The 26797-nt window shown below is 36.5% G+C and overlaps 1 protein-coding gene across 18 annotated transcripts in view; it reads right to left on the bottom strand.

Annotated features, from left to right (window-relative positions):
* Nucleotides 1-26797, bottom strand: part of ABI3BP (ABI family member 3 binding protein) — a 180318-nt gene that overhangs the window by 128242 nt on the left and 25279 nt on the right. For 17 of the 18 annotated variants that reach the window (XM_067301112.1, XM_067301129.1, XM_067301187.1 and 14 more), the window contains exons 1-4: nt 25587-25759; nt 15505-15573; nt 12023-12155; nt 936-1117 (exon numbers count right to left, since the gene is read on the bottom strand). In XM_067301112.1, the coding sequence (XP_067157213.1) occupies nt 936-1117; nt 12023-12155; nt 15505-15573; nt 25587-25713 (511 nt within the window). In that variant the 5' untranslated portion in view covers nt 25714-25759. Of the gene's footprint in view, nt 1-935; nt 1118-12022; nt 12156-15504; nt 15574-25586; nt 25767-26797 lie in introns of those variants that run through there. The other variant, XM_067301251.1, reaches the window with a different exon arrangement.

The raw sequence follows: 26797 nt of genomic DNA, 5'->3' as shown, positions 1-26797 counted from the left end.
TGCCCAGTGACAGGACAAGAGGCAACGGGCACAAACTGAAACACAAGAAGTTCCATCTGAATATGAGGAAAAACTTCTTCACTGTGAGAATGACTGAGCACTGGAGCAGGTTGCCCAGAGAGGTTGTGGAGTCTCCATCTGTGAAGACACTCAAAAGCCGCCTGGACGCGATCCTGTGCAACGTGCTCTAGGTGACCCTGCTTGAGCATGGGGGTTGGACTTAGATGATCTCCAGAGCTCCCTTTCAACCTCAACCATTCTGTAATTCTGTGAAACATGAGAGATTACCAGAGCATAGGCACAAACACCATTTGTAAAATTCCTTGATCAAAAATTAACTTCAATCTGAATTTTTCAGCAGAATGATAAAAGGCTCTTTTTAGTTATTTACTTATTTTAAACTGAAGAGAATCCAGTTCTAAGTCAAAATTCAGTTTTTACTTATTGCTACTAAATATGGGGCCCATTGTGATGCATGCTGGATAGGACAGGCTCTGTCTAGCTTTTAACCAGCTTGCACTTACAAGCAGATATAAAATAAGATTCAAGCAAGAATAGTGCTTTCCATCAACTCAAATTAGCTCTGATCTTACTATGCAAGGCCAAAGAAGAAAGCTTGGAAACCAATCAGAGGTGTAACAATACACAAACAAGATGTTACATGTATCTAAACCAATCATTATTACAGTTGTGTCAATCTGCAGCAGATCCCCTATTATTTGCAAAGAGAAGAGAGCACTTGTCAAAAGAGTAGGTGGTAGTTTTTCAAATACATACTATTCCTAGTTTCACCGATTCCTAAAACAATTCGTTAGGGGCATAGGCATGGAATCCAAACAAGGAAAAATTGATCACTAATTTACTTTAAATAGTATTATGATAGCAAAAGAAAAGCTGTCAAACTGGGTATCTATTAATTATTGCTAAATACTTACTAGACAGAACTGTCTTGTGATTGAAAGTCTTGCTCCAAATACTATCCTCTATGTTGTCTTTAACTCCAAATTCATAAAGTGTGTTTGGCTTCAGATTGTCCACCACGGTCTCTGTAACTGGGCAAAGCTGAAAAACCCATTTCTTGTCTTTATCCTTTTCTCTGTAGCGAACTGTATAGAACCTGTTTAACAAAAACAAACACATAAACAAACATATGTGTGTGTGTGTGTGTTTGTGTGTGTGTGTACTCGCCATCATACAAATCCCAGCATCAAGAGTATTATGTCAAGAGCAAAATAACATTCTCATTATTCACATGGCTTGCAAACAAGCGCGTGTGGTTCTGACCACAAACTGCAAGCTCATTCTACAAGTAGTTTCTGTGATAATCTGACATATGCCAGAACTATGCAATGGAATCATCAGCCTATTAGTCAGGAAGCCTCAACCAATTTCTTAAAGTCTTTTATATCCATCCAGGGTAAGGTGTGCCCCCTAAAATTAGTCCAAAAATATTCGCAAGGGAAAAAGAGTAATAGTTAGCATTTATGCAATACATTGCTCATTCAATTATCCCATTATGTATTGCCCACACTTAAAACAAAAGAGTAAACCAAGATATTACTTTTGGCAGTTTAAAATCAACAATGTGATGAATACTAACACATGATGAAATAAAAAAAAAAAAAAAATCTACAGAAATTGCCCAATTCAATCAAGCAGCACCACCTGAAAAAGTACGGCTGAGTATAAAGGAACACAATGTAAATGATGAGGGTTATGGCACAAGAGCTCCACCACCCCACTACAGTGTCTCATCTTCAATATACATACTGTATTACTGCCAAAACAAAGTGGTTTTTTTTGTTAAAAATAAAAAAATTAAAAAAAGGCAAGGTTTGGCAACTTCTTCCAAGTATTACTGGAAAATGTTACATATATCATAAATAAAATCCATCCATTGTTCTCATCCTTGTCACATTTACATCAGCTGAAAAATGATGAATTCCATCCAATTATATTTTCCCCACTTAACTAATAGCTTCAGGAGAACTAACGCCATAAAACAAACAAAACTAACGTTTTTTTTCACAGTACATGCCTAAGAATCACTCAGAAGCAAAAAAGAAAAACCAATTTTCTCCATTTGCTTTGGGAGATTTAATCCAGATATTACAAAGCAAAATACATGCAGATAAAGGAGGGGACCCAGAGAAAACAACCAAAGTGGGCTTTAATTAACTGAAAAGGTATCATGTCATAAGGTCCAGTTTAAATGAATTAATGGGCCAAATACAATACTGTCAATGCACAAACCCACTTTTGCCAAAGTTAAGCAACTTGCAGAATAGAGTACAAGTAAAAGGTGAAAGAGAAATTTCTACTTCATTATTAAAAGGCAGCCCAAGGTGAGACAAGTGCCAGTGTTGCAAAATACATTCACACACAAACTTTGATAGTTATGGGATAAAATATATAAGTAAAATCAAATTTGTTTTCTCCACACCAAAAGTACAAGTTCTTCTGTTTTACTAGCTACAGTTCAGAAATTGTGGGCTGGATTAACCATACAAGAGAGAGATTATTGCAGCTACTAAAAGGTATTCCTCCAGGTTATAAAATTAATGTCTGTGTTGGCTCACAACTCTCTTCATTAGCTGTACTACTTTGCATTCAAAACATGCTATCGTCTATCCCAGAATGGTTTGCTTTTCAGTAACGATTAAAGTTGTCCATGAGCATTATAGAACTTCACTGGGAGTTGGAATAGTTCCTTAGAAATATAATTTATGTGTCTTTATCACTCTGACAACCCTGAGCAGAAAAAAATTATAAGTAATTCTTTGTGCATTTTCAAATGCACAGCAATATTTATTGTTTACCCTGAAACTTATTTGCTGCCTTTTTTCCCCCCTAAACCCAATGCTGTTTTCCTCCTTAGAACATTCAGAACAATTGTATCTATTACATTTATTTTATATTCCCCACAGCTATTTCTCAAGCTATTGTCTTGATGTTACAGAAGGGATACAGTACAAAAAGACTAAGCAGTTTGTTCAATATGGCAGAAGAAAAAAGAATAAAATGAAAAAAAAAAATCCCATTTCCTGAGCTGGGGAAGTAGGCTAACTCAGCAGCTGCAAGGAGTCCTGCAACAGGTATACTGAATTCCTTGCCTCATACACAGCTGAGGGCACATTAAATAACAAGTTTAAAAGCAAAGCAAGTAGACCAGATTTTACTGGTATTCTTTTGAAAAGTTGTTACCACCCCATCGCCAGTCCCTAATGTATGTCTTCACAGCCCTTTTTTGCAGTGATGGCCAGTATTTTCCTTTACTACATGGGCTCCATTTTCATACGTGCAATTTGCAAAGTCAGGCTTGGAAAGAGAATAAATATAATTAGTAATGAATATCCCACTCCCTTCTTATAGATTCCTGGAAGACCACGTAAGGGCATTATTAATCTGCATCCTTACTTCTATGGTCTGTGATTTAGTCACACTTCGTATGTCAAGCAGTATAAGATCTAGCTACAAGCCAGACTGACAAAGAATGTTTTTACAATAAATTATTGGCATGTGTTAACATGATGAAAAATTCCTCTCCTTTATTCTCTTAACCCCTTCATGCATAACCACAGAGACATTAACATAGACTGAGAAGCTTACTTGAAATCTCAGCCACAAATAAATAAATCCCATCTGAAGCATAAATGCATCTTGCTGCACTCTATATAGCCTTTTGTAAGAGATTTAGAATAGGTATAGACAGATTTAGAAACACGATGCACAAATAAAACTAGCCACCTTCTTCCCAGCTTGTCTGAAAGATGAAATTTCCTTTGTTTTTATGTTCATCCTTAAGTTTTCCTTTCTTAGGTAATTGGGATAAATATGAAGTGATTGTATTTGGTGGAAAGAAAACATACTGATTCATTTCAGTTCTTCAAGGTTCAAATCAGTAGCTGCATCAGAAAAGAGCAGAACCCTCTCCTCCCCCCAAATCTTGTTTCTTCTAAATAGGCTTTTAAGCAGCTGTCCCATTTGCCTCTGCTGCAGAGAGTGTTCTGCTTGTGAACACTATCTCCACACCTGCAAATTCCTTCTCCCTAGCATAGCGTAAAATACCAAGAATACAAATCAAAAATGATCTTTCACTGAAATTCAAAAGACTATAAAAAAATCTGACAAGGAGATTGTCAGTGTGCCAAACTGTGCCACTAGAAACAGACACACGGAGCACAGGAGCAATGTGCTCTCCACTCCAAGATTTCCAAGCCTGTAAAAACTTTACCAAGGATGTAATTGTTTCAGTGGTGTTGGGGCCCTTGCGGTACTTCAGAACAACAATCTATATGAAATATAGATTGTTGGAACTACACTGTTTAGGATTAGTTGCTTAGCATAACTTGCTTAGCATGAGTAGCTAAATTTGTTGAAGCCTTAGGCCTCAGGCTGTAGCCGCTGCTACGTGCTTTGAAGTAGTTTTACCAAGGACACTGGTGCAGCTGGGAATGATACATCCTGAGAAAGTACAGATAAGCTAGCAGAAGCCAGTGGGAACCAAGGTTAAGGGCTAGACAGCTTTGCTAAACAAGCAGCAAGGTACAAGGCATGACCGCTGCGTGCGTGATCGGTGCAATGATTGGCTACCTGTGACATAATCTGTATGAACCACAAATCAAGGGCCAGAGCGCCGAATACCTGTACTTATAAAATGGGCAAATTGCTGAATAAAGATGGAATTGAACCTGCATTCTGTGAATGCGTATGATTCATTCCCGTCACTCCCATGGACCGCGACACAGTGGAAACTTGCCACAGCTAGTACTAAAAAACCACTGACTGTGATGACAGAATTTCCGCAATCCATTTCAATAAAAGGAAATCAAAACAAAATTCAATTTAGCAATTTGCAAAGCAACTCTGTTTGAATATTACAAATATCCAAATTGTATCCCAACATTCACTTTTGGGGAAATACAATCATTTCTTTACAGACCACAAATTCAGAAATGGGATTTTTTGTTATTAAAGAACAATAACTCCTTGTTAAATCTGACCAACAAACTGTCAAACACAGTGAAATTTCAGGGCCTGCATGAGAACATCCTGCTGATGAAGTTTTACTGTCTTTTTATTTTCTCCCTTTTATCAAACCTTTTTTCTATAAAAATTATAAAATCAAGAAATCAACACATACAATGAAAGACATGAGAATGCAGAAAATTTCAGTTATTGCTTATGTATATCAATCCCCTTGTTGGCAGTGACATACACACACAAAATTTGCACAGCTGGTCTGCGACGTATATCAGAAGCTGGCAAAACTGATTCTCTTGGTGTGCAAACATTTAGAGAAAGCTCCCCTCAGATCCCCAAGAAAATGTTATCAGGCAAGGTTAAAATGGACTACAGTCACAGTGAGGTAGAAGGCAAAGGTGCGCTGCAGTATTGCTCAGATGCTTATCTCTGTGTGGTTAAGTGTATCAAAAACTGACTGTGTACTGCAGGGCCCTAATAGCTAGTACGAAAGCAATACACAATTCAAGTAAAGCATAACTGAAACACACCCTGCAGTCCAATTCACAGCTGTAAATGCCAGCTTGATGTTTCAACAGCAAGGAGGTAGCACACATCAGTTTTGGTACTCTGGAGCAGTTACACTAAGTGAGAATTTATTTTAATCTAGATTCTCACCATGTACAAAAACCTGCCCGTATTTACCTGCTTTTTATCTTTATTCCTTAGAGGGTAGGAGAAGGGTACATTTTATCAGAACAATGTTTATTTAATAGCATCTATATTCCTACTTGCAACAAATACTTTATCAAAATATTTCAAGGTTCACTTCACTTGTTTTGCAGCTTGGTCTCTATTAAACATTAGAGTTCTTCTGTTAAGCCCCTTAAAAATTAATCTATCTCCTTAATGGGCAATGTTTCATTTTTTCATTACAGGCTACCTGTAACCAAACCGCTGTGGGGCCTGTAGAAGCCTTCTTCCTGCTCCCTTTCCACTAGACAACAGAAAGGGCGATATATTCCAACTACTCCAACAGAAGGTGGCATGAGCAGGTGAGGGCTACAGTCTCACTCAGAGCTAATTGCTGTAATAAAGCCAACAAAAAAAGTAAGCAGGGGAAGGAAACAGTCTACATTAGCCAAGACAGCCTATTGCTCTATGCCTTTTTGTAATACTGTGATGTGTCTATGTTTGCATTCTTGAAACTCTCTCTACATAAAAAGAGCCTTAAGTATTGTTTTACAATATTCTGATGTCACTTGCATCCAACTAGGATACACACAAAATGCGAAATAATGGCTGAATTAAAAGCAGCAAAAACAATCTCATAATTTAAAGAAGCCTCAGGAGTCTGATCCTCTTCCATCTGCCAATCAGTGTAAGTACATGTGCAACGTCTATGTAAAAGACTATCAAGCTGTTATAAAAGGGTGTTTCTACCCTTTCTATGCTCAGTTTATATAGATTTTTTACAACCCACAAGGCAAGGCAGTGAGATCTTTTATTTCTCAGCTTAAAGATAGCCTTCTTATTACATAAGATAACAAAATATGATGGGTGCTTCAAAGAAGTGGCTCACAGTTTTGCTTTGGAAATTAATGTAAATCTTGCTCCCTTCTTTGAGGAGCAAAATTCTAGGATAGATAGGCAAAACATTGAGTTTTCATATAGCAGTATAAATGACACTCTCTTGCCAAACATTTCACTGTCATTTCTCCAATAGTTAACCAAAACTCTTTTCAGCCAGATTCCCAGAAAATGCTAGCACAAATATTTGGGTCCAAACAATTAAATACTGGAAACCTTGTAAGGCGGATGATTTTATGAGATTTCCAGACTAAGTCAGTTTGTATAAATACCATGGGTATTTTGGAACCTGATCCAACCCAAAACTCCAAACAATTTAATCATAACTATTTTAGTCACATATTTTAGCAGTAAACAAACAATTAAGCCTGGGAGATGCAACAACATTTCTGCTCTGTGATTTCATGTTGTCATAGATAGAAGATTATAAAACCTACTGCATTTTTGTGCATATGAATGTGATCAAACTTTTTAAGAGACTATGCACATACATATATACTTATTTGTTTGTTTATAGGTAGATATCATTAGAAGCATAGCATCCATTTAGTGTTAGAAAGGAGTTCTGGAAATGGTTTCAAGCATGATTTTTCAGATATCGAGTATTTCACAAATTGACACATAAAGTTAGGTATACTGTTTCCCTTTTGTTGCCAATTTTACTTGAAAGTAATAGACACCAACAGATGTAAGAAAGAGAAAGCAGCACATCCCTGATGGCTACAATTAAGTTTGCAAAGCATTTGCTAATGCAGTTTACATGATCTTTGTCACTTTTTTTTTTATTTTTAGCAAAATTACTTAATTGAACTGAAGAATTGGAGACTCTGAAGAACAAGAGGCTGACAACCAATACATCTTTCCATGTTTAAACAAGCTTTCTGCCAATTGTCCCACAGCAGTAACTCAAAAGCATCTAAAATTCCAAAAGCTCACTTGCTGCAGTATGTTTTCCTTAAGGAATTCTGCTAAGTTTAAAATCCATTTTCTATAACATCTGAAACACAAACTGTCATCAAGTTGCCAGCTGCATAGCGACACAGATTTGTAGATATGCACAAAAGGGGATGCATGCAGTTAACTTTCTGAATTTAGAGGTTTAAAAACCCTACTTCTATGTGCTGTGTAACATAAGTAGTAAGTATGGATTTTTCCCTCTTTATTTTTTATTTTCCTTTTGGGTGGGAGGAACAGATATAAAGTAAGAAGAACATGCACTGAATGTAAATATGAATTAGGATATTTAAAACACAAGTAAACAAATTTAAGTTATGTACATGTGAATTTGTCAGTTCTTAACTTAGATATGCTGCATGAAAACAACACACCTTCAGATTTACTATTTCTATTTCATTTCACATGTATCTGAAGCCTGTTTTTATATTCAGACCACTTGATACAGTAAAATATACAGTTCCTATCTACAAAACCTGTCTTTCTTGCATGGGCTTAACACATTTTCTGATCCTTCCCTCCCCTTTGCCAAACAACTGAAGGCCTGTTAGGACCCCTGCTCTGTTTTGGGTTCTGTGGAATTGTTCTAACCATAGGTAAGGCCAGGAAAAGACTATGCAATAGTGGACACACTCTTTTTTTTGACCTAAATGCATAGTAAATATACCCCCGGTATGTGTATTATGACAGCTCTGTCCATTAATGGTTGGTTGAACACTGAAAGGCAGAGGAGAAACAAGTTTCTCTGCTCTGAAACATAAAAAGGGGAACTAAACATGAACTGTGGGGCAGGTTATCATAACTTTGCCATCCTCCATCAAGTACCTCATACTGGTAAAGGAAAATAGAGGATGCTGAGAAAGCTATGTTAACAGTGTTGGTGGAACCTTTCTGGTGTTGTGAATTTTTTAAACAATTATATAAAACTAAGTTATGTGGTTTTTTGGTTTGGGTCATTTGTTTTTTGCATTCTAGTGCTAAGGCTCTGACCAGAGATGATGATAACTTCAAGGAGGCTCTAAAATTTGATCTTGCAAAGAATTCCAGTCCACTCCAATTGCAGTGACTATCTTTGCTTCTAAGAAGGAATGAAGGTTCTGGGTTATCTTGCAGCAAATGTGCAGCACTTTATTGACTCATGCTCTTAATCTCTGGATGAGTTATATGAAAATAACTGAAAGATGGTTTGCTTAAAAATGGCACGGATAAAACTTTTCCTTCATTGGAGTTTTTTAAAGAGCATTTTGTACGGAATGAGTACTACGTGCTTGCAATACACAAGCAATAATTTCATCGTTTCACTGAAGCAATAGAAGAGCTACCAATGCTCTTTGGGAATGTTGCACCTCTTGTTCAAAATTCATTCATTCACAAAACCAGATCTTCCAAGGAATATTCCACTGAGGTCAGACTTGTACTAGGGAAAACTCTGGCCAACAGATCCAGACTGTTCCATCTGGTTTCCATCTTTTGAGTCAGTAACATGTCCAACTAGCTTGTATTATGCAACATTTGTATACAAGCTAAATGTCAACTGGAGATGGTAAAATCTGAGGCTGAGAACAGTGACCCATTTCAGATCAGATGGAATTAGAAATCTAAAATGTGGTAGGATATTAATGGCCAGAACTGAGTTAAGGGATCAAAATTAACACATACTGCCAATGTCAAAGAGTAGAGGTTAGTTACTGTACAACTGTCTTGCTGATGATTAATAGTACATTTCAACATCTCACTCTAAGTAGAACCTGACACATTAAAAAAGAATCAGGTAAGTGAAGCAGCCTATCCCTGCAACAGAAACAAATGCTGATGAATAAGTTGTCTGAATTTAAGTCTTGAACTTTAATATGAGGCTAACTTGCTAAGGATGGACTACTTCATAAATTTTCTTGTCACAACCATCAGCTCAGCTTTGCAGTCATTGCACCTGAGCAATGTATGTAACTCAAATGTCAAATTGTTCTACGTGAATGTGACGCTTACATTTTATTGCCATGATAGTCTTAAGACTACTTGGTAAACAAAATCACCAAATAATTGGTATTTTTTATTAGTCGTGATTGTTACTAGTCACTTATACAATCAATATATAACAATCTCTCTCTGTATATATATAAACTGGTTGCAAATATATTTAAATCCATTCTCTGCTTGGAATTATAGAAATACACATTGTGGGTCACGTGGAGAACTATTCTCATAACTTGTACAATTGTACAAGTACACAAGCATCTTGGTCCAGGAAAGGTAAAGAAAATAAGAGTATCACTTAAATTTTTATATTGTCAATTTTCTTCCTCCATTCTCTTTTTTTCTATGCTTGACTGCAAAATAGGTATCTGCTTATAGGCACATGCCCAAAATTTTATATGGCCATTTGTAATTTGGTTTAGTTTTTTTTAAACTAGCTACTCATGAGTGCTGAAATATTTTTACAGGGTTGAAGTGCAGACAGATATTCCAACATTTGTTTAATCCTTCTGATCTTCTTCCATATAATGGACAAGGTGACTTTTACAGAAAAGGCCTCTTTGGGGGGTTGAAAGGGAAATAATTAGGCTGTACGTTGGTATTTTTCATCTCTGACAACGTTCCATTAAAATGGATGGCATGTTAAAAGCAGCTATGGGAGAGGAATCAGCTGACTAGACTAAACAACTGCTCAATTAAAGCACCTGAACTTTGGGAAATGTGTACTGACTTGACACATAGACGTGGTAAAGTCTCACTACAGTAGTAAACATACAGAATACATTCTGAATATAGCAAGGTATCACTAAGCAGTGCACTTAGTGGAGAACATTATGTAGTATGTTAAACAGCTTGTTCAAAGTTTGGGTCAAACTGGGTGAAAAACAGAGTTGACGAAAGCATCATGATGGGTACCACATGCCTTGAATCTCTGGGTAGGTTAACACTGGATATATGTTTCTTCTGAAGTGTCCTTCCTTCCCACTGCACAGCGGGTGCTATAATTTTGTTTGCTGACACAGCACACAGAAAAGATATGTTCCGTGGTAAAAAATGGTGCAAAAACCATCATGTGGGCAGAAGACTGTACAAGTTCCTGCAGGATCAGCTCATTTCTTGCAATTCTAACTGCAGGAAATGATATGCTTCTTTATTAGGAGAACAACATTAAATCTATGAACAGTTTAAAATAATTTTTAGTTTTACTAAAAAGAAATCCAATTCAATTTATGTGCTTGGATATTTCCTAACATTTCATAACAATTTCCTAATAAACACATAGATTTGATGTTTTCAATAGTATTTCAGATTCTAGGCCATGATAAAGATGCTCATGAGGAATTTCTGAAGTTTGAAAACAGTTAGTCCAAAGCTTTTGGGAGGTATTGAAAAGATCTTACTGGCTGCATGGGCTTTGCATCATGATCTAAGTTTGACATTTCCTGCCTCCTGCCAACAGAGTTTTGTTATTAACTCCAAAGGAAGTAGATTCAATTCTGAATTAGACAGCTACAAGTCAGATCAAATACAAAAGTGTTAAGAAAAAAGGAGTGTTCTCAATAATGCAAAGGTGCATTAATAAAGCAAAAGATGATGGTGAGAAACTGGATGTAGATGCATCCTGAACAAAGAAAAAGGAAAACAATATGAACAACAGAAAATGGGTGAACAAAGTTTCTTCTTAGTTTTTACAAAACACTGCACAGTTGAATGGAGCTTCATAGGATGTAAATAAAGACAAAAAAAAAAATAGCCTTCTACCATAAAGAGAATACAAAGAGAGCACCAAAATGTCAGAGCAGGGAAAATCCCCATATTAACAACTTTAACAATCCCAGAAAATTAGTTTTACTCATTTGCTAAGAGTTGCCTAGAACATACTGGTGCACTCAATTGAGAAGCTATCCAGCATTCTGACTTCCTAGAAACTGCTACTTGGTGAGCCTTCCTGAGCTTCCTGCCTGCCATATCAGTCATTAAAAAATTACAGCAAAACAAAAATTTTATAGTAGAAGAGATCTTGTTTTACTTAAAAAAGAAAATTCATGAAAATTGTACTATAATACAAGGAAAGTGGTGCAGTGATAAGATCAATCACAGGAAACAGAAAACCAAATATCATTAAAACAAAGTGCCATTCTCCTATCAAAGCACAGCCAAAGACGGGCTTTACTACTACTTGTCCAGCTTTAAATCAAGACATTTCCTACGATTCAACAAAGTTTCTTTGATTAATACAAACATGAAGGTAGAGCCAAGGTCTCTGGTTTGAGAAGAACCAAGGATCTAGAATGAAATAGCAAAATTTGTACTTCAGCGTGTAGGCACCTGTCTGAATTCACACTCAAAACAAGTAAATGCTTGCTAAGCATTAATTTAAGTACAGGAGAAAACTTACTTCACATTCAGAACTACTGCTCCAATGTTTTCATTTCCACTGTCAAATTTATTCAGCCACACCAGATAATCACCTTCATACCTTCAAGCTTAAAATGCTGAATTAAAACATGACCGCCATAAAAACTGTTTTCTGTTACATTACCTGTCACTAGCGCAGTTACTTGTTGCTGTCCAGTCATGTTGAGGGTTGACTAGGATGCCCCAAGAGAGGAAGACAGAGGTCGGGGTCAGAGTCCCAACTACCAGCTGCAGAGGCTTTTGAGTCTTGGTCCGACCTATGTAAGAAACAGACCATTCCAATTACAAGTTAGTTTCTCTCTCCTGCATTATGTAGTGGAAAATATTTGCAGTTGGATAATGAAACAAATGAAGATCTACTTCGCTTCTAAATTTGAAGGGAAAGGTACAACAGACATCTCTTTTTCAGTCGTTGATTCTAATGTAAGATTTTAAAGGGGAGGGGGCAGAGAAAGGATCTCTGGCTTCACGTTGGCTTCACGTTGAAGCAAGTGAAACATCTGGAAGGAAGGTAAACTGCTCCTTTCCTGAAAGCAACTGAGTGAAGGAGTGCAGAATGAAGTGGGCAGAAAGAAAGGGACAATACAGCTAGCTCCAAAGCTCCAAAAGGAGAGATTAGGAAACTGCTTAGAAAAGTAGATATCAGACACATAATCAGGCCTCAGAGGCAACAGAAAGACTTTTCCAAGGTTGTCTCTGGGCTTCCACTACATGTATTTCAACCCAGGAAGACAATGAAAGAGTTTATTTCCAAACTTGTGGATTCAAGGCAAGCCTAAAGGAAAAGACCCATCCTGCTGCTCTTTGGCAGGCAGGAGGAAGATTTGTTTACAAAACTTTGTTTTTCTATTTTGTCTTATTCTCAGTTTTCTATATTTCAAGAAGCACTTTTTTGATATTATGTTCCAAATAAAGCCTAATTTTTGAAAATCAAAGCTTTTGGGGGTGTTTTCAGTATGCTTAGTATAAGGTAGATACAAATTAACCTCAAAACTCTGGCTATCTTGGACTGCAACACAGAAAGTGTTACACATAATTCAGGATTTTGGGACGCTTCTCTTTCCCTGTGAGAAGTAAGACCTTCTTGGCAGGACTTGTTAATAACACTACAATTATGTCCACAGACAATTCATACAGTCTGGAACACTTCTCACCAAGAGTTAGATAAAAACTACAAAAAAATCTCCTAACTGTAGGCAGATCTGAGTAAGTGTCTGTATTCAGCAGCACTCCTTCCTTTTAGCCACTCACTAAACTCAAATTGCTCAACTTTTGCATTATACTTAAATTTAACTTTGCTCTGAATGAATTAGCACAAGCATCCTTCACATGGAGGAAGGAATTTTGAGTAAGGTTTAAATGCTAGTGGTTGGAAATAAAGAAATCATCTAGAGAAGTAATTGCCAATATGAAGTTTGTGAACTACTGCAAGCCCAAGTAGAAACTTCGATGTATGAAAGATGATTAACTAAGAGAAATTCCTATATTCTTTATATCAGTTCACATACTTAATGATCTATACCTCTACTGAAAAAAAGTGCACAGGAGGCCAAAAATTTGCAAACATTTCATTCACTGTTGTGAAACCGATTTAAGTCTCTTTTCATGCCTCTTGATCCCTAATAGGTCTCCACATAACAAGCCTCGATGAAAGTCTGATCTGCATTCCCAAGCAACGCGTGTGCAGCTGGACCCACCGACTGTGTGGGTGTTTTACTGTATATTTCTGTGGAACATGTCAACAACAATAACAAAAAAATCCCCCCTTTCCTCTCCGCCCTTACGAAGAAGTATGACATGATGTAAAATGCTGTGGAACGTATGATACTTTTAAGAGGGCAAAAGTTCCTATAATTTTCTTGTTTTCTGGGCTGGTTTCTATTCTCTTTCTCCATTGTTATACAAAAAGCTAAAACAACCAGCTTACTCATCAAACTATTTGGCAAATCTCCTGTCTACAGTGAAATCCTTTTCTTAATCACTTTCTGAGGAAACACGGAAAATACATGAGTATTAAGGAAAAGAAAAATCAAGTTCTCATCTAACTTGAACTCATTATACTGTCCCCTTCATGACCAACATATAATCTGAGTCTCATTTTTCCATTAGTTCCCAGTTAGAGACTGTAATGACTTATACACCATAAAACTAGAAAGTATCCGTGTAATTATCTATTTTGATCTATATGAAAACAAAACACAAAACTCCCCTGTGTTAACTGGTATTTGACCTACAGTGTATCTTTTAGAAATGTAACCAATCTTCATAAAATTGCAGTGACTCAGACCTATCACAATCCTTGGTAAATCTTCCAGTTTAACTATGCTCACTATTAAAAATTCCTGTCTTATATCTAGTCAGCACTAAGCCAACAGCTGTTTTTACATCTTTGTCTGCCAGACTAAAAAGTCAATTGTTGGAATCTTGTTTCACAACTCAATTTCACATAAAAAAGAAAGGAAAGGAGCATTCACTGTACAGGCTCAACTACAGGCAACAAATTAAAATATTGCCAAGTGTAAAAGCAGAGTAGTGCTAATTCCAGTCCCCCAAAGGTCACATTTATTTGGGTCTAGAATTGTTAGCTGACCCACTTCAAAGAATAAGAATAGCTACAAGGTTGAGATAATTGTAAACGGTACCCTAGAAGTCATAAACAAAAGTCAGACCCATCATTAAAGGAAATGGTCTAATTTTCCACAAGTGAAGCAGATACTAAAAGGAATAATCTTCAAATACTGCTTTGGATTTTTTTTTTTTTATAGGTATGTTGCATCTGAAAGCTAAATCACTTTTCAAGGCCTTTCTAGAGGCATCTATACATTCTTTTTTATGTTTGCCTATGAGGGAGGAGAAATTAATCCCAAGTAATTACTAGGAATTAGAAAAAATTCCATATAAAGATCTGAAAGTATAAATACGTAAATACAAACAAAGAGTTTATTCTTTGCAACAGTTTCATGATCCTAAGCAATTAAAGCACTAACAGTATTAAAGTCATGATTAAGGTCATGCAGATAGTCTTTGGCACCAAAAAGAATCAAACTCAGATTTCTATTTTGCTATGCATAGTTTTGGCTAGAAGAATTCCTCTTTCCTCAACAAATTGCATCAGCAAACTTAGTATTCATTTACAGATATACATACACCAAGAGAAATTATCATTTCCATTCAGGTATAAAGAACACCGAAACATCCATGGATGACAGAATCCTTAATGGCAGTTTGAAGAGAATATACATTATTAAACTTCAACCCCCCAGATCATTATATTTCAAGATAAAATGTGCTGAACTTTCCCCTATTTACTTTTTCACATACACTGGTGACCTCTTTAAACATCAGAAATTAGTAATCTAAATTTTAATTCTCATCCATAAGATCTTACAAAACCAGTCTTCAGGTACTACTTCTACTTGGATACCACACATGTGACTAATTACTGACTAGGAAATACAGGCCCACATCCATCTACCCACACATGGAATTTGGGCATCCGAGTCAGACACCTACAGTTACAGATACCTTTTCAGAGAAACCCCATAAAAGCAGGATTCTGTCTTCCTTTAATTACTTGGAGAAAGCAATGCAGTAATGGCAAAATACCTGAGCAAGATTTCTTGTTATTTGAATTGCGTGCCGGTCTTACTGAAACTAAATACCGTGGCTCTGCATCTGTAAACAAAGAAAGCAGCAATTAGTATAGCCTTGCCATTTATTTGAGAAAGGAATTAACCTATAATTCATATGAAAAAGGGCAAGATTCCACAAATGCCTGACAGGTTATCCTGTCTTTGTGATCTTCAGGTATGTTTCCTTTAAGATTTATTCACCAATCATCTAGAAATATTTTAGCCATGAATTAAACACCCCTGCACACAAAATTTGGCACTTCTTTTTGACCAGAGACACAACAAAGAGGTGAAGATGGCAGGACATACATGCAACATTTCAACCCAAATGCTACTTTGGCAGTGAGGGAGAAGGAAAGCCTGGATGAAGAGGAAGAGGTGATAGCAAAGCAAAAAAGCGGGTAAAGAAGTTAAGAGGGTAAAGCCTGAAGAGATGCAACCAGAAATATCTGCACTCCTGAACAGAGACTGAGGAGACTTGAGACTTACCTTCTGCCAGAAGGCAAGATTTCCCTAGGCAGCAGTCACTTATTGGCTGTTTACAGCCTTCCCTATCTCAAGGTCTGGCACATGAGCAGCAGGAAGGACAGACATGAGGGAATTTGCCTGGCCTACTGAATGGTGTAATTATATTCGTATAATACTTTCAAATTATTCTAGCAGAAAATCAGAAATTTCACTATGTTCTAAGAGAAGTCTAAGAGAAAGCAATACACGGATGGGGAAAGGTTGCACTCTGTTGTTCCCCCCATTATATATCCATATAAATAGAGTATCCAAGCGAGGATTACTGTAATGGTTGCTGATGCTGCCAACTGAGGAGGACTTCCAAGATCAGAGGCTGCTGATGCAGATACCTTCAAACAGTATTTCTACCAGCAATTATCTACAAAACAACTTTAAAACAATCTCCACCTCCATCATTAACTAGTGGCATATTTGTTTATGGTGTCAAAATAGTGCCTTTTTCCTTTGTATACATAATAATTTTCCTCTGCTTCTACTGCCAGTCTCATTACACTGGTATGTCTTATGGAGATGGTTGTTTTAATGCACGTTTTTATAAAGGATAGTTTGAACAGACTTGCAGTGATGTTCCAAAGAGTTACAGGAGCACTACCACAGGATGGAGCTGCCTTAATGACTACAACATATCGTATATATATTTTTAAATAAACAACATACTAAATTCTACTTTTAAAATTAGCAGTGATTTAATTACAGAGATTCAAAACAAAATAAATCAAGTAAATATAAAATGATCACCTTTACTGACACATTCTGCAACACATATTTTTTCTTTAACCTTTCTGAACCATTTCATTGCAGCCATTTTTTCTTCCTAGTGACAAAATAAAACTTTCTAATTTCTGTGTTCTGCTTCAGGCTATCGACCTCAGTTTTCCTGTTGTAAGCAATTTCTCAGGAAAGAGCAGACCTATCAGTCTGTACTGTAACATTGTAAAAAGAATAAACTAAATACATCAACAATTTGGCAAGGCTTACCCGCACAGACTAACACTAAATCAATCAAGACTTGCATGACCTTCTAGCTACAGGAAACATCATAAAGTCATACACATGTAATATAGTCTCCACATCAGCCACTGGCTTGTTTTATAAGTATGTTACATACCTTTCGCATTGAGTTATTATGAGATCTGACTGTTAAGTGCTTTGACAGTTTTGAGTACTCTTTATGAGAGCAGAATTATTACTAACTTTTAATAGCCATGGGATAATGTTTGTATATAACCCATAAAGGGCTGTGACTTTGACTGGGATCACTGGGTACTGTTATAATAGACATAATTTTGCACACAACAGGAGAGCAATAGCTAAGTGATTTTCTTATTTAATAAATTCACCTCAGAGACAAACTACATTTTTCATAGTTTCCAACATCTACATTTCTTTTGCATTTAACCATTATGCATTTTCTCAGAGCAAAAAAGAACCTTTGCAATGTACTTTTTAAAAATCTTTACAAGATAGACAATCTCTATTTTAACTCCAGTTTACACTTTTGTGCAACTTCTCCTAAAAGGTGCAAATGCTTCATGTCAAAAAATGTTAACAGAACAGGTTACATTACATAGCTGAACAAATGCAAAGCCTTTCCAAGGATGAGAATTTTTAGCTTTCAATTTCAAGCCTTAAGACTACCCTTAAGCTTCCTTTAAAGTAAATCAAAGCTGCAGCCACTCTCAAGTACTCATTCATGGCTAGCTGGGTGTCAACTGTGAACCAGTTTGTGAATATTTTGGAAATACTAGCCTTCGTAAGACAATGATATGAAGCAAACCATGTTTGCTGTTACTTTTACATAAAAGCTAACACATTTTGGGGACATTTGATTCAGTTTGGATGAGCACAAGCACACATGGTATGAGGCCAGAAGTTCAGATGATGTTTCTGGTAGTGAAACGCATAAAAGGTAACCATGCAGCTTAAAATAATAAATGCTTTGTTTAAAACAATGTTGAGAGAAATGGCAACTTTAGTTTGGGGAAATTCATCCTCAGAGAGAGGGAGATTTTTCATTACTCAGATGTCAGAGCTTTCAGTCCTTCAATATTTAAAGCCAAATGCTATTCTCACCCAACTTTAACACTTGAAAAGAAGTCACGGGAGCTTGTAAAGATATATGCATGGGCAGAATTCAGCTCACCATATAGCTAAAGTAGTTTTGATCAATGTGATTTTTAAGGAAAAGTTTATTCTATGTAAAAATTTTCTTCTATTTAAGATAATTTGTCCAAATCTGTATTGATGAAACATTTGGTTTCCTGCATATTCCAGTGCACAAAACACCTTGTAGTTCACCAATTAAACACAACCACTAAGAAATCATTCAGTTTTCTCTTACATCCAGATTTCTGTAAGGAGAGAGCAAGGAAAATAAGTATTGATTAAACAGAAAGCTTGCAACACTACTTTGAAAGGTTACGCCAGTGTGGAGAAAACTGCAGTAACTTAACTTCACCAATTCTATGTACATAAGTCACTGGAAATCCATACTATGGGTGTACTTTAATTGTTTATTTATTGTTTTTAAATGGGTTTCAGTTGCACCCAAAATAAACATAACTGAAATGAGCACTGAAAGCAGCTGCAAAAAGCAGGCTAGAAAAAAGAATTAGTTAAAAAGAAATAACGACCTCAACTTGAAATCATTCCTTCATTTCCAAAAAATCATTTTTAATATTTATGGAGGAACAGTTTTTGTGGGATTTGTGCAACAATCTGGACATTTTTTATGCTGGCACCTAAAAACAAAATTAGATGACACATTTCAAAATAATTTATTTGTTTTTCTGGTATTTTAAGCTAAGTTCTCTGCTGTGCATTCGTGTCCATTTGTGAGACTGTTACCATCACTTTCACAAAGTGCAGAGCAACCTTTAACTACCATAAAATTACTTTCAAGTGTCATCTTGAAAGCTCACAAAGTACAAAGTCACTCTTCAGAAATGCAAGAATATATGTTTCTAAAAACAAAATGCCCAAATACTGCTAAAAAAGTTATCCAAATGGTTGGAAACAGGCAGTTTTGCCCTGCTCCTTCATTTGAAAAATTAATTCTGGCTGAAGTCTGAAATGACATATGTAGAACTATATAAATAGCTTATCTGTTAAACAAAATGTGACTATAAATAAAAACTGTAACTGTCTCCCCACATATCTCAGAACTACAAAACCTGACACTTATCAGGAATCATTAGTTCTATCAAGTGTTTCTGTTCTGTAACAAAGTGCTCTCCACAGCAATATTTTGTGTTGGGTGTTGTTCATTAAGCATTTGGGGAGTTTGGCAAGTGTTCCCCCTTTAAAGAATACAGCACATCTATATTTTCCAGTGAACTCACCACTTTCTTGATAATACAATCTATAAAGGAAGTATTTAGCAAAATAGGATAGGACTAGATGTTGACAGAGTCTTGTTTTTACAGGCAGGTTTAAAAAGTACCACCTGCCTGATTTAGGGACACTGATTTAAGTCAATATTAAGATCTTCTTTACTAAAATCAGAATCTGAAATGATCAGAAGAGTACACTTAGTACCTGTGATACAACACTAAAATCCTGTTCTGAACTTAACTAAAAATATATCTTAATTTAGAAATACAATTTGACATTCCAGAGCAGAACCAACCATGCTACTATAGGTATTAGAGAACAGCAACTGTAATTTATCTTGGATTCATCTGTTCGATACAAAAGTACCAAGCATTATACAGAAACTGAGGAACACAGGCCTCCAAAGGCTTCTGCCTATTTTGCACAGGGAGACACATTCTGTATCCAAGGATATTAACTGAAGGAGGGAATGGCAAAGGGCTTGGTTAGTCTCACCCAGTGCATCCAGATTCAGGCTTAGAAATGGGAGTTCTTTCTTAGTCTGGCACTGCAATTTAATGTTTCTCTCACTAAGTTCAGAAGGCCACTGAGTCTTTGCACTGATTCAATCCTCTCCCTGAGAAAAGTATTAGTGGCCATAATGACATGGAAATCAGCTGATGCTCCAACAACTCATTCATTTTCAAGGGCTTAAAAATTGCCTCACCAATGTATTAGCCTCTATGAAGTTGCAAGAACTCTTTAGGATCCTTTGTTTTCCTTTATGATGCCTTTATATGCATAATGTGCTTTATAGATCCATGTCTGTAAGAAGCAGAAATTTTGGCACATTGTATTTGTGATTACAGATATGCAATTACCAGGTATTAAAATCCAAATGAAGAGGAACACAAGTATTTCTAAGGGGAGAGACGAGGAACACAGGAGGAAAAAAATGAAATGCTGGCAGCTTATGCTACTTTGCCTTTATGTTTAAGGGATGAACTAAATCACTGCTGAAGAATTAGGCAACAGAAAGGTGACAGCCAAACCCACAAAAGCATTGTGTGTCATTATGCTTCCCTGAATTTATCAACTATTTACACTGAAATATACTTAAATATAAAGAGAAGTGCATTTCCAAAATACAATGGTTGTCTGAAATGCAAATCAAATCAGAGTAGAGATAATATAGTTTACAGCTGTATGTTTCTTAACTTGTATGAACTGAGTTCAATAAGGTAAAGATACTTACGTAAGTAAGGTAAATGTTTAAATATCTAGACACAGATCCATGAATTCTACATCTGCCCCCAGAAGTCATTTCAACCAACAGTGTTAGTATATAAACCTCTGTACCTTTTCTTGTAAGGTATCAGAATCTCATAAATAAGGGATATCCACAGAACCATGCAAACTTTAACGAGTTCAGTTTGAAATACATCCGCAAATTCTCTATGAAAATCTTAGAGGTTCCTTGCTGCTTAGATGCTTCTTGCAGACCTGGCACTACTAGGACAGAGAAAATAAATCCATTTGTTTGAACCTTTTTTTGCCTACCCTCCTACATTAAGGTTGGAAGGTCAAATGCCATGGCTAACAGTTCATTTCAGCCAGAGCACAAGGACATGTTATCACTGCTCTCTGAAGAACATTTAACAATCTTCTTTAGTTCCTCTGAATTATCTCTGATAGAAACAGATGGTTCTGGAAAGTTAGATACATCTGGAAAAAGCGGAAGTAAGGAGGGTTGATTTCTTTGGTAAGGGACAAAAAGACTAATCTCCTCTAAAGGCAGAGTATTCTCAAGTTGGCAAAAGTTGACGTGCTTTGCTAAAGAACTCTACCTTCCTAAACTAAGGTTGAGAAAACAAAGGGACCGAAAGCAATTCTAGTCTCTTCCCTGGGGAAGGAGATACTGGAAAATGAAAACTGAGAAGCGTACCTAGGAAATAACAAGGATGGGACTGCTCCATGAGGAAGCACTTTTTTATGCTCCTGGGTACACAAGTCTGGCTATGCCCTCCAAAGTCCTAATGACTGACTGAAGCTGCAGAACAGAGATGGGAGACCAGAGAACACTCTACGTGCTCCAGAGAGAAAGACTTAATCCAGAGTACTTATTAAAGTAGGTAGCCTGTTGGCTAAGTGATGGGACTTACAAGTGTCAGTGCTGGGGATGGTCCAGGCTCAGTGCACGCACAGTGGTATTCAGCCCACAGGAGCTACGGAAATAATTTGTGCCTCCCTTCAGTGCTTGAGCACCTGGAAGAAGCTTGGAATCACAAATATTGCAAGAATGAGGTCAGGGCTCATTTTTAGCATTTTGGCTAAAAAATGAAATCATGACTTGTGCCTAGCTCTATGCCCAGCCACACTGAAGTACCAGCAGTTCCTCTCCACTGAAAGCACAGCTTGCACCAGTAAAAGACACCTTTGAAAAGCACAAGGATTCTTCTTTCCTTTGCACATCCATATTGTCAAACTTACTAAGACCCAAATACCATTTGCATGACCACAGTGCAAGCCACAAAAAAAAAAACATGGTATCAAATCCAATTTATGAGGGCTGTAATAAATACATCATTATAAGCCTCAATTTTTAACAGTTGAGCCAGGAACTTTCATAAGCACTAGGGTATCCCAGCAAGTTTTGCAAAAGGTGAAAACTATGAGTAAAGCCTAACCTACGACCAGCCAGTCAGGAAAGCTGCGGAACATATACTTTCAATATGTATGTCTTCATCTGGATTTCTTCTTACCTAGTTTATGGATACAATTTAGGATTAAATGTTTCTGGTATACCCCCTTAAAGTTACAGATCAGAAATAAAATTCAAATAGTGACATGATCTATTTTTTAGTAGCAAAGCACTACAGAAAACACTCGGATGTACAAGACAATCTGTAGTTAAAAAAACAAGCCTAATTCTTAGTGTCACAATTTCTCAAACATGGATTGTTTTGACTATCCAGTTGAGAGTCCTCAATATGACGTTGGAACAGCTCTTTCAAGTTTAAATCCCCAAAGTTGAATAAAGCAGTGCTATTTAGCAGCAATGTGCAACATTCACACAGGCACGTACAGCCAACCACATGATTTTTGAAAGAGGAGGAAAGACTAGTTACACATCTGAGGCACTTGTATTTGTAAAACGTGACAGCAATATGCTATAGCATTCAATACATACTCACTGTACACGGATGCACATGCAATCAATACACACTCTTTCATTCTTTCCTCCCACTTCCCAAAAGGAAGACAGAAGAAATCATGCACCTTGTTTTAGCTTTTAAGCACCAAGGCTATTACAGCTCAATTAACCATCACCAGTTAGATGAAATATTTTTCTGAACTACTTCAATTACTTGCTATTTATTCATTCAGACAATGTAAAATACACACACACTACATGTAAACACGGGTATGTCCACAATTTACCAAGGGAGAAACATTTTAAAGACTGCAGAGCTGCACAGAAGGCATCATTGTAAAAGAAATGAACAACTGTTCCACTAAGATTCTGTAATATTCATGACATAAAATTATTGGGGGGGGGGAGCTTCTTTCATCCACCTTAACAGTTTCAGGAGACAATGGATCTTGAGGAATATCACAGAAATACACATCACTGACACGTCCTATAAATACGGAATGACCCTTTTTTTCCCTGAACTCTTAAACCAGTGGCAGCAGGGAATTAACCTTTAGCTAAGCAGTGTTCTAGCACACATCTGTAATTTACACTTTTTAAAATGTGTTTAATGTGGTGCTAGAATTCTTCCACATTTATATTCAGATTTGACCCATAACTTATAAAGCAGAACTTGCTAGAATTGCAAAATACTAACAAGTTCTGCTCATGTCCAAGCATGAATTACTTCAAGTATACCATTTAAATTCAGTTCAGAGTTCAGGCAACACAAAAATGCAGTGGCAAACAATACAATGCAAGAATGAATTGACTGATGAGCTTAGAATAAATTTTAAAATAAAATGCTAGAGTGCATCATTAGAATCCATTCAGTTGACTCAGAAAAACAAAATAAAATATTTTGTGTCCACAGTCTGAATTGGGAGATTGTTAAAGTCTTAGTATGGGATGTTTAGGGGAAGGGCCAAAGGTGGGGAGAAAGAAGGATCAAAGTGGATCATGGTGTAGCAAGCACCATGGAAAATGGAGAGACGAAGGGGGATAAACGGGCTGGTGTGTGTGAGCCAGCTGCTGGTCAGTACACTCGTCCAGCTGAAGGTGCGGCCACTCATCTCCACTGGCCCAGGGTGGGAGGAATCCCCTGGATCCTCCAATCCACTGAATTCTGCTAACATTAACACTTAGAGTCAGGGGGGGGGAGGGGCTGTATATTAGGAAGTGACATACTTCTGAATTAATATTTACAGCATTTACGATCTTTAAAACTGTGTGGTAAGACATCTGCATGTTTGTGGGAATTGATCAGATATAAGAAACTGTATAGCAAGACTCTTTCAGCTACGCACTGCTCTAATACACATGCGTGATTTATGCTTTTTAAAATTTGTTTAAGATGATGCTAGAATTCTTCCGTATCTATACCCAAATTTAACCCATAAGTTATAAAGCAGAACTGCCAATACATTTTCCTTTTACACTGAGGGTCAAAAGACGCAGCCTGGTTCAGATAAGGAAAAGCCAAACCAAAGTATGGCCCATTTTAACCAACTCTGAGCTGGTTTTAGAAACTGAAAATGCACTTCATTTTGTTCTCTCTGGTAATTAATTGGCTCTCCTTCTTACCAAATGTTCCTGATTCCACCCATTTTGTGGGGGCTTCTCCAATAGTATCAGCAAATTCAAAAGAAACTGACTTACATTCTTCCTAAGTCAGAAAGAACTAGAGCAAATTTCTCAAGGAAATCCGGTCTTCCTTTGAGAGTCATACAGATTGAACAGATTTAGATAAAAGTTTAAATCAAGTTCGGAACTTTTGGAGGGGTCTATTCACCATACTTATTAATCTAGCTGAATTTCTCTTTTGGTATCTTTTGACACAGTCTGAATAGCTTCCATGACCAATGATAATGTCGCTTACTGTCATGTATATATACAGTACATACTGCACCAAAGAAAACATATCTTGTGTCCCAATAAACAGGTTTTCCCACTTACTTGAATTAAACTTTGTTGCTGCCTATTATGGTCACTTACTCTTCCCTCTGACTCAAATCTAGCTATCTAGCAATGCAAGAAGCAGCTCAAGAGTTTATTACCAGCATGAGCTGATGACAAGTTTAGGAAATCCAGCAGAACTCTTTCCTTTTTGTACATGCCCTCTGCAGGCAGTTCCTGATTCATAGATAATGTCACACAACGGTTGGGTCAGTTATTTAATTTAGTTGCAAAAGAAAGGAAAACAAATATTTTAAGAGAAGAATCACTGCAGTGAAGTGCTGAATATTTTAATGAAGGGACTGTAGGCAGATGTCACACTTGCTCCAAAGACATACATCTCTACCGGAAATGCTAGGAAAGATCATTTTCTCATTCATTTCTTTTCAAATATACGCACATGTAATATCATCAATCACTGACTTCAAGTTTAATATTAACAGGGTCAAAGAGATGTATGAGCCAGGGATGAGCCAGCAGAAAATCTGACAGTAAGTTTCATCTGAATTCAACAGTGACAGGGTGGGAAATATATAAGGCATATATAAGGCCTTGTATATATAGTTGTGTACATTGTGTCATCTATTAAAAAAAAAGTTAGCTGTAGTTCCATTATTAGTATGTCTCCCTGCTGGGGCTCCTATATACCAGTTCTAAGTGGGGATGATTATCCCAAACAGAAAAATGATTATGCTGCTCTGCCAACAAAACCAGGGATTCAGCGCTAGCTCAAGTTGTAACTACAGTTCTGTGCAAATAGTCTCATTTGATCTCTGATACAGTCAACATAGCACAACTTCTCAGGATTCAAAAAAAAAAAAATCAAATCAAATTCAAAACTAATACCAGCAACAAACTGTTCCAAACAACAAGAACTATTCGTTCTCCTTGAAGGATCTCCTAATTGCACTTTCATCCAAAATTCTTCCCAAGAGAACCTTAAACAAAAAAAGCCTTGAGCAGCAACCCAATAAAAACAAAAATTAAGAACCCCAAAGATTCATATTCTTCTCATCCTGTTCCCACACTTCATGACCACAGTAGCATGCAAAGCAAAAATGCCTTACCAAGTTCAGTTATGTATGTTTTTCCTTCAGAAGGTAAAGGAATGTACTGATTAGAAAAGAAGCTGCTTCCATAACCCAGGACAAAACCTTCAAGTTTGGTGTTTTGACTTGGTCGAAGATACTTCATGCAGACAGTATCATCTGTTGTGTTGATCTGAACTTTCAGACTCTGTCTTTTCACTGGGGAAAGATTAAAAAGAAGAGCAGATCAAAACGTATTCTCTTTTAATTATATACTCAGTAATGTAATGCAACAATAACGATACAGAGCAGTTCCATTTGGTAGTAGCACGCAACTGAACAACGATTTAAAGGTAGAGTTTCCTGGAAACTATGTGTATTTCAAAAAGTAAACTAACAGTCATGTAAAATTATGGTTTCTAATGTGTCTTTTTCCCTCATTTAGTTTTCAAAGATGACCAAATACAATGATAGATACCAAATACAATGATAGAAGCCGAACACCTTCTAAAATTACAACGGTAGAAAAATGCATGAAATAACTGGAAGAAAAGCAAGTTGCCTTTTCCTTTAAACACAGGAGTTAAAATAATAGTAGCCATAAGATCCACAGGTGAAAAAATTGCAAGGAAAGTGAGATTTTTTTTTTTGGGTTAGTAAAAATGTAATGTTTTAATGTTAAGTTAGTCACACTGTGAAATTAGGATAGAGGATAAATAGTAAAATATTCTTCTTCTAAACTATTCTAACTTCTAAAAAAGGAAGATGAATAGTAAAATATCAAATGGAACTGCAACCGCTATTATTCTATTATTTATTTATATTTTGCTCCATTGGGCAGGAAATGTAATTTTCTACTTGGAATGACACCAGGACACCTAAACTACCATATACACTTAACTCCAAATTACCAAGAAATATTTTTTTAAACATTTATTTTTGGGCCTTCCAGGGGAACAGTAACATCTTGTATATCTATCTACAAAATTTAACTTATAAATTTATAACAACACAGAACAACTTCATAACAGAATAAGCAATTTTATAGGCTACAAGAAGGTGTTTCTTACTCTCTTGGTGGGGTGAGGTAGGAATGGCATTTCCTTACTTGGTACTTATAATTTGAATTCACTTATCACTGCCAGGCTTATTATGTTTTCAAAACGGTTGACCCCCAATGTTTAAAAGAAAAGGCATGACTCCTCCCCAAAGTTATGATACCAGGATTAAAATAGTACATTTGGGGGTAT

This window comes from Apteryx mantelli, chromosome 1, assembly GCF_036417845.1.
Source record: "Apteryx mantelli isolate bAptMan1 chromosome 1, bAptMan1.hap1, whole genome shotgun sequence".
NCBI lineage: Eukaryota > Metazoa > Chordata > Aves > Apterygiformes > Apterygidae > Apteryx > Apteryx mantelli.
Note: the sequence above shows the minus strand (reverse complement) of the source record. Positions and strands in the feature narration are given on the sequence as shown.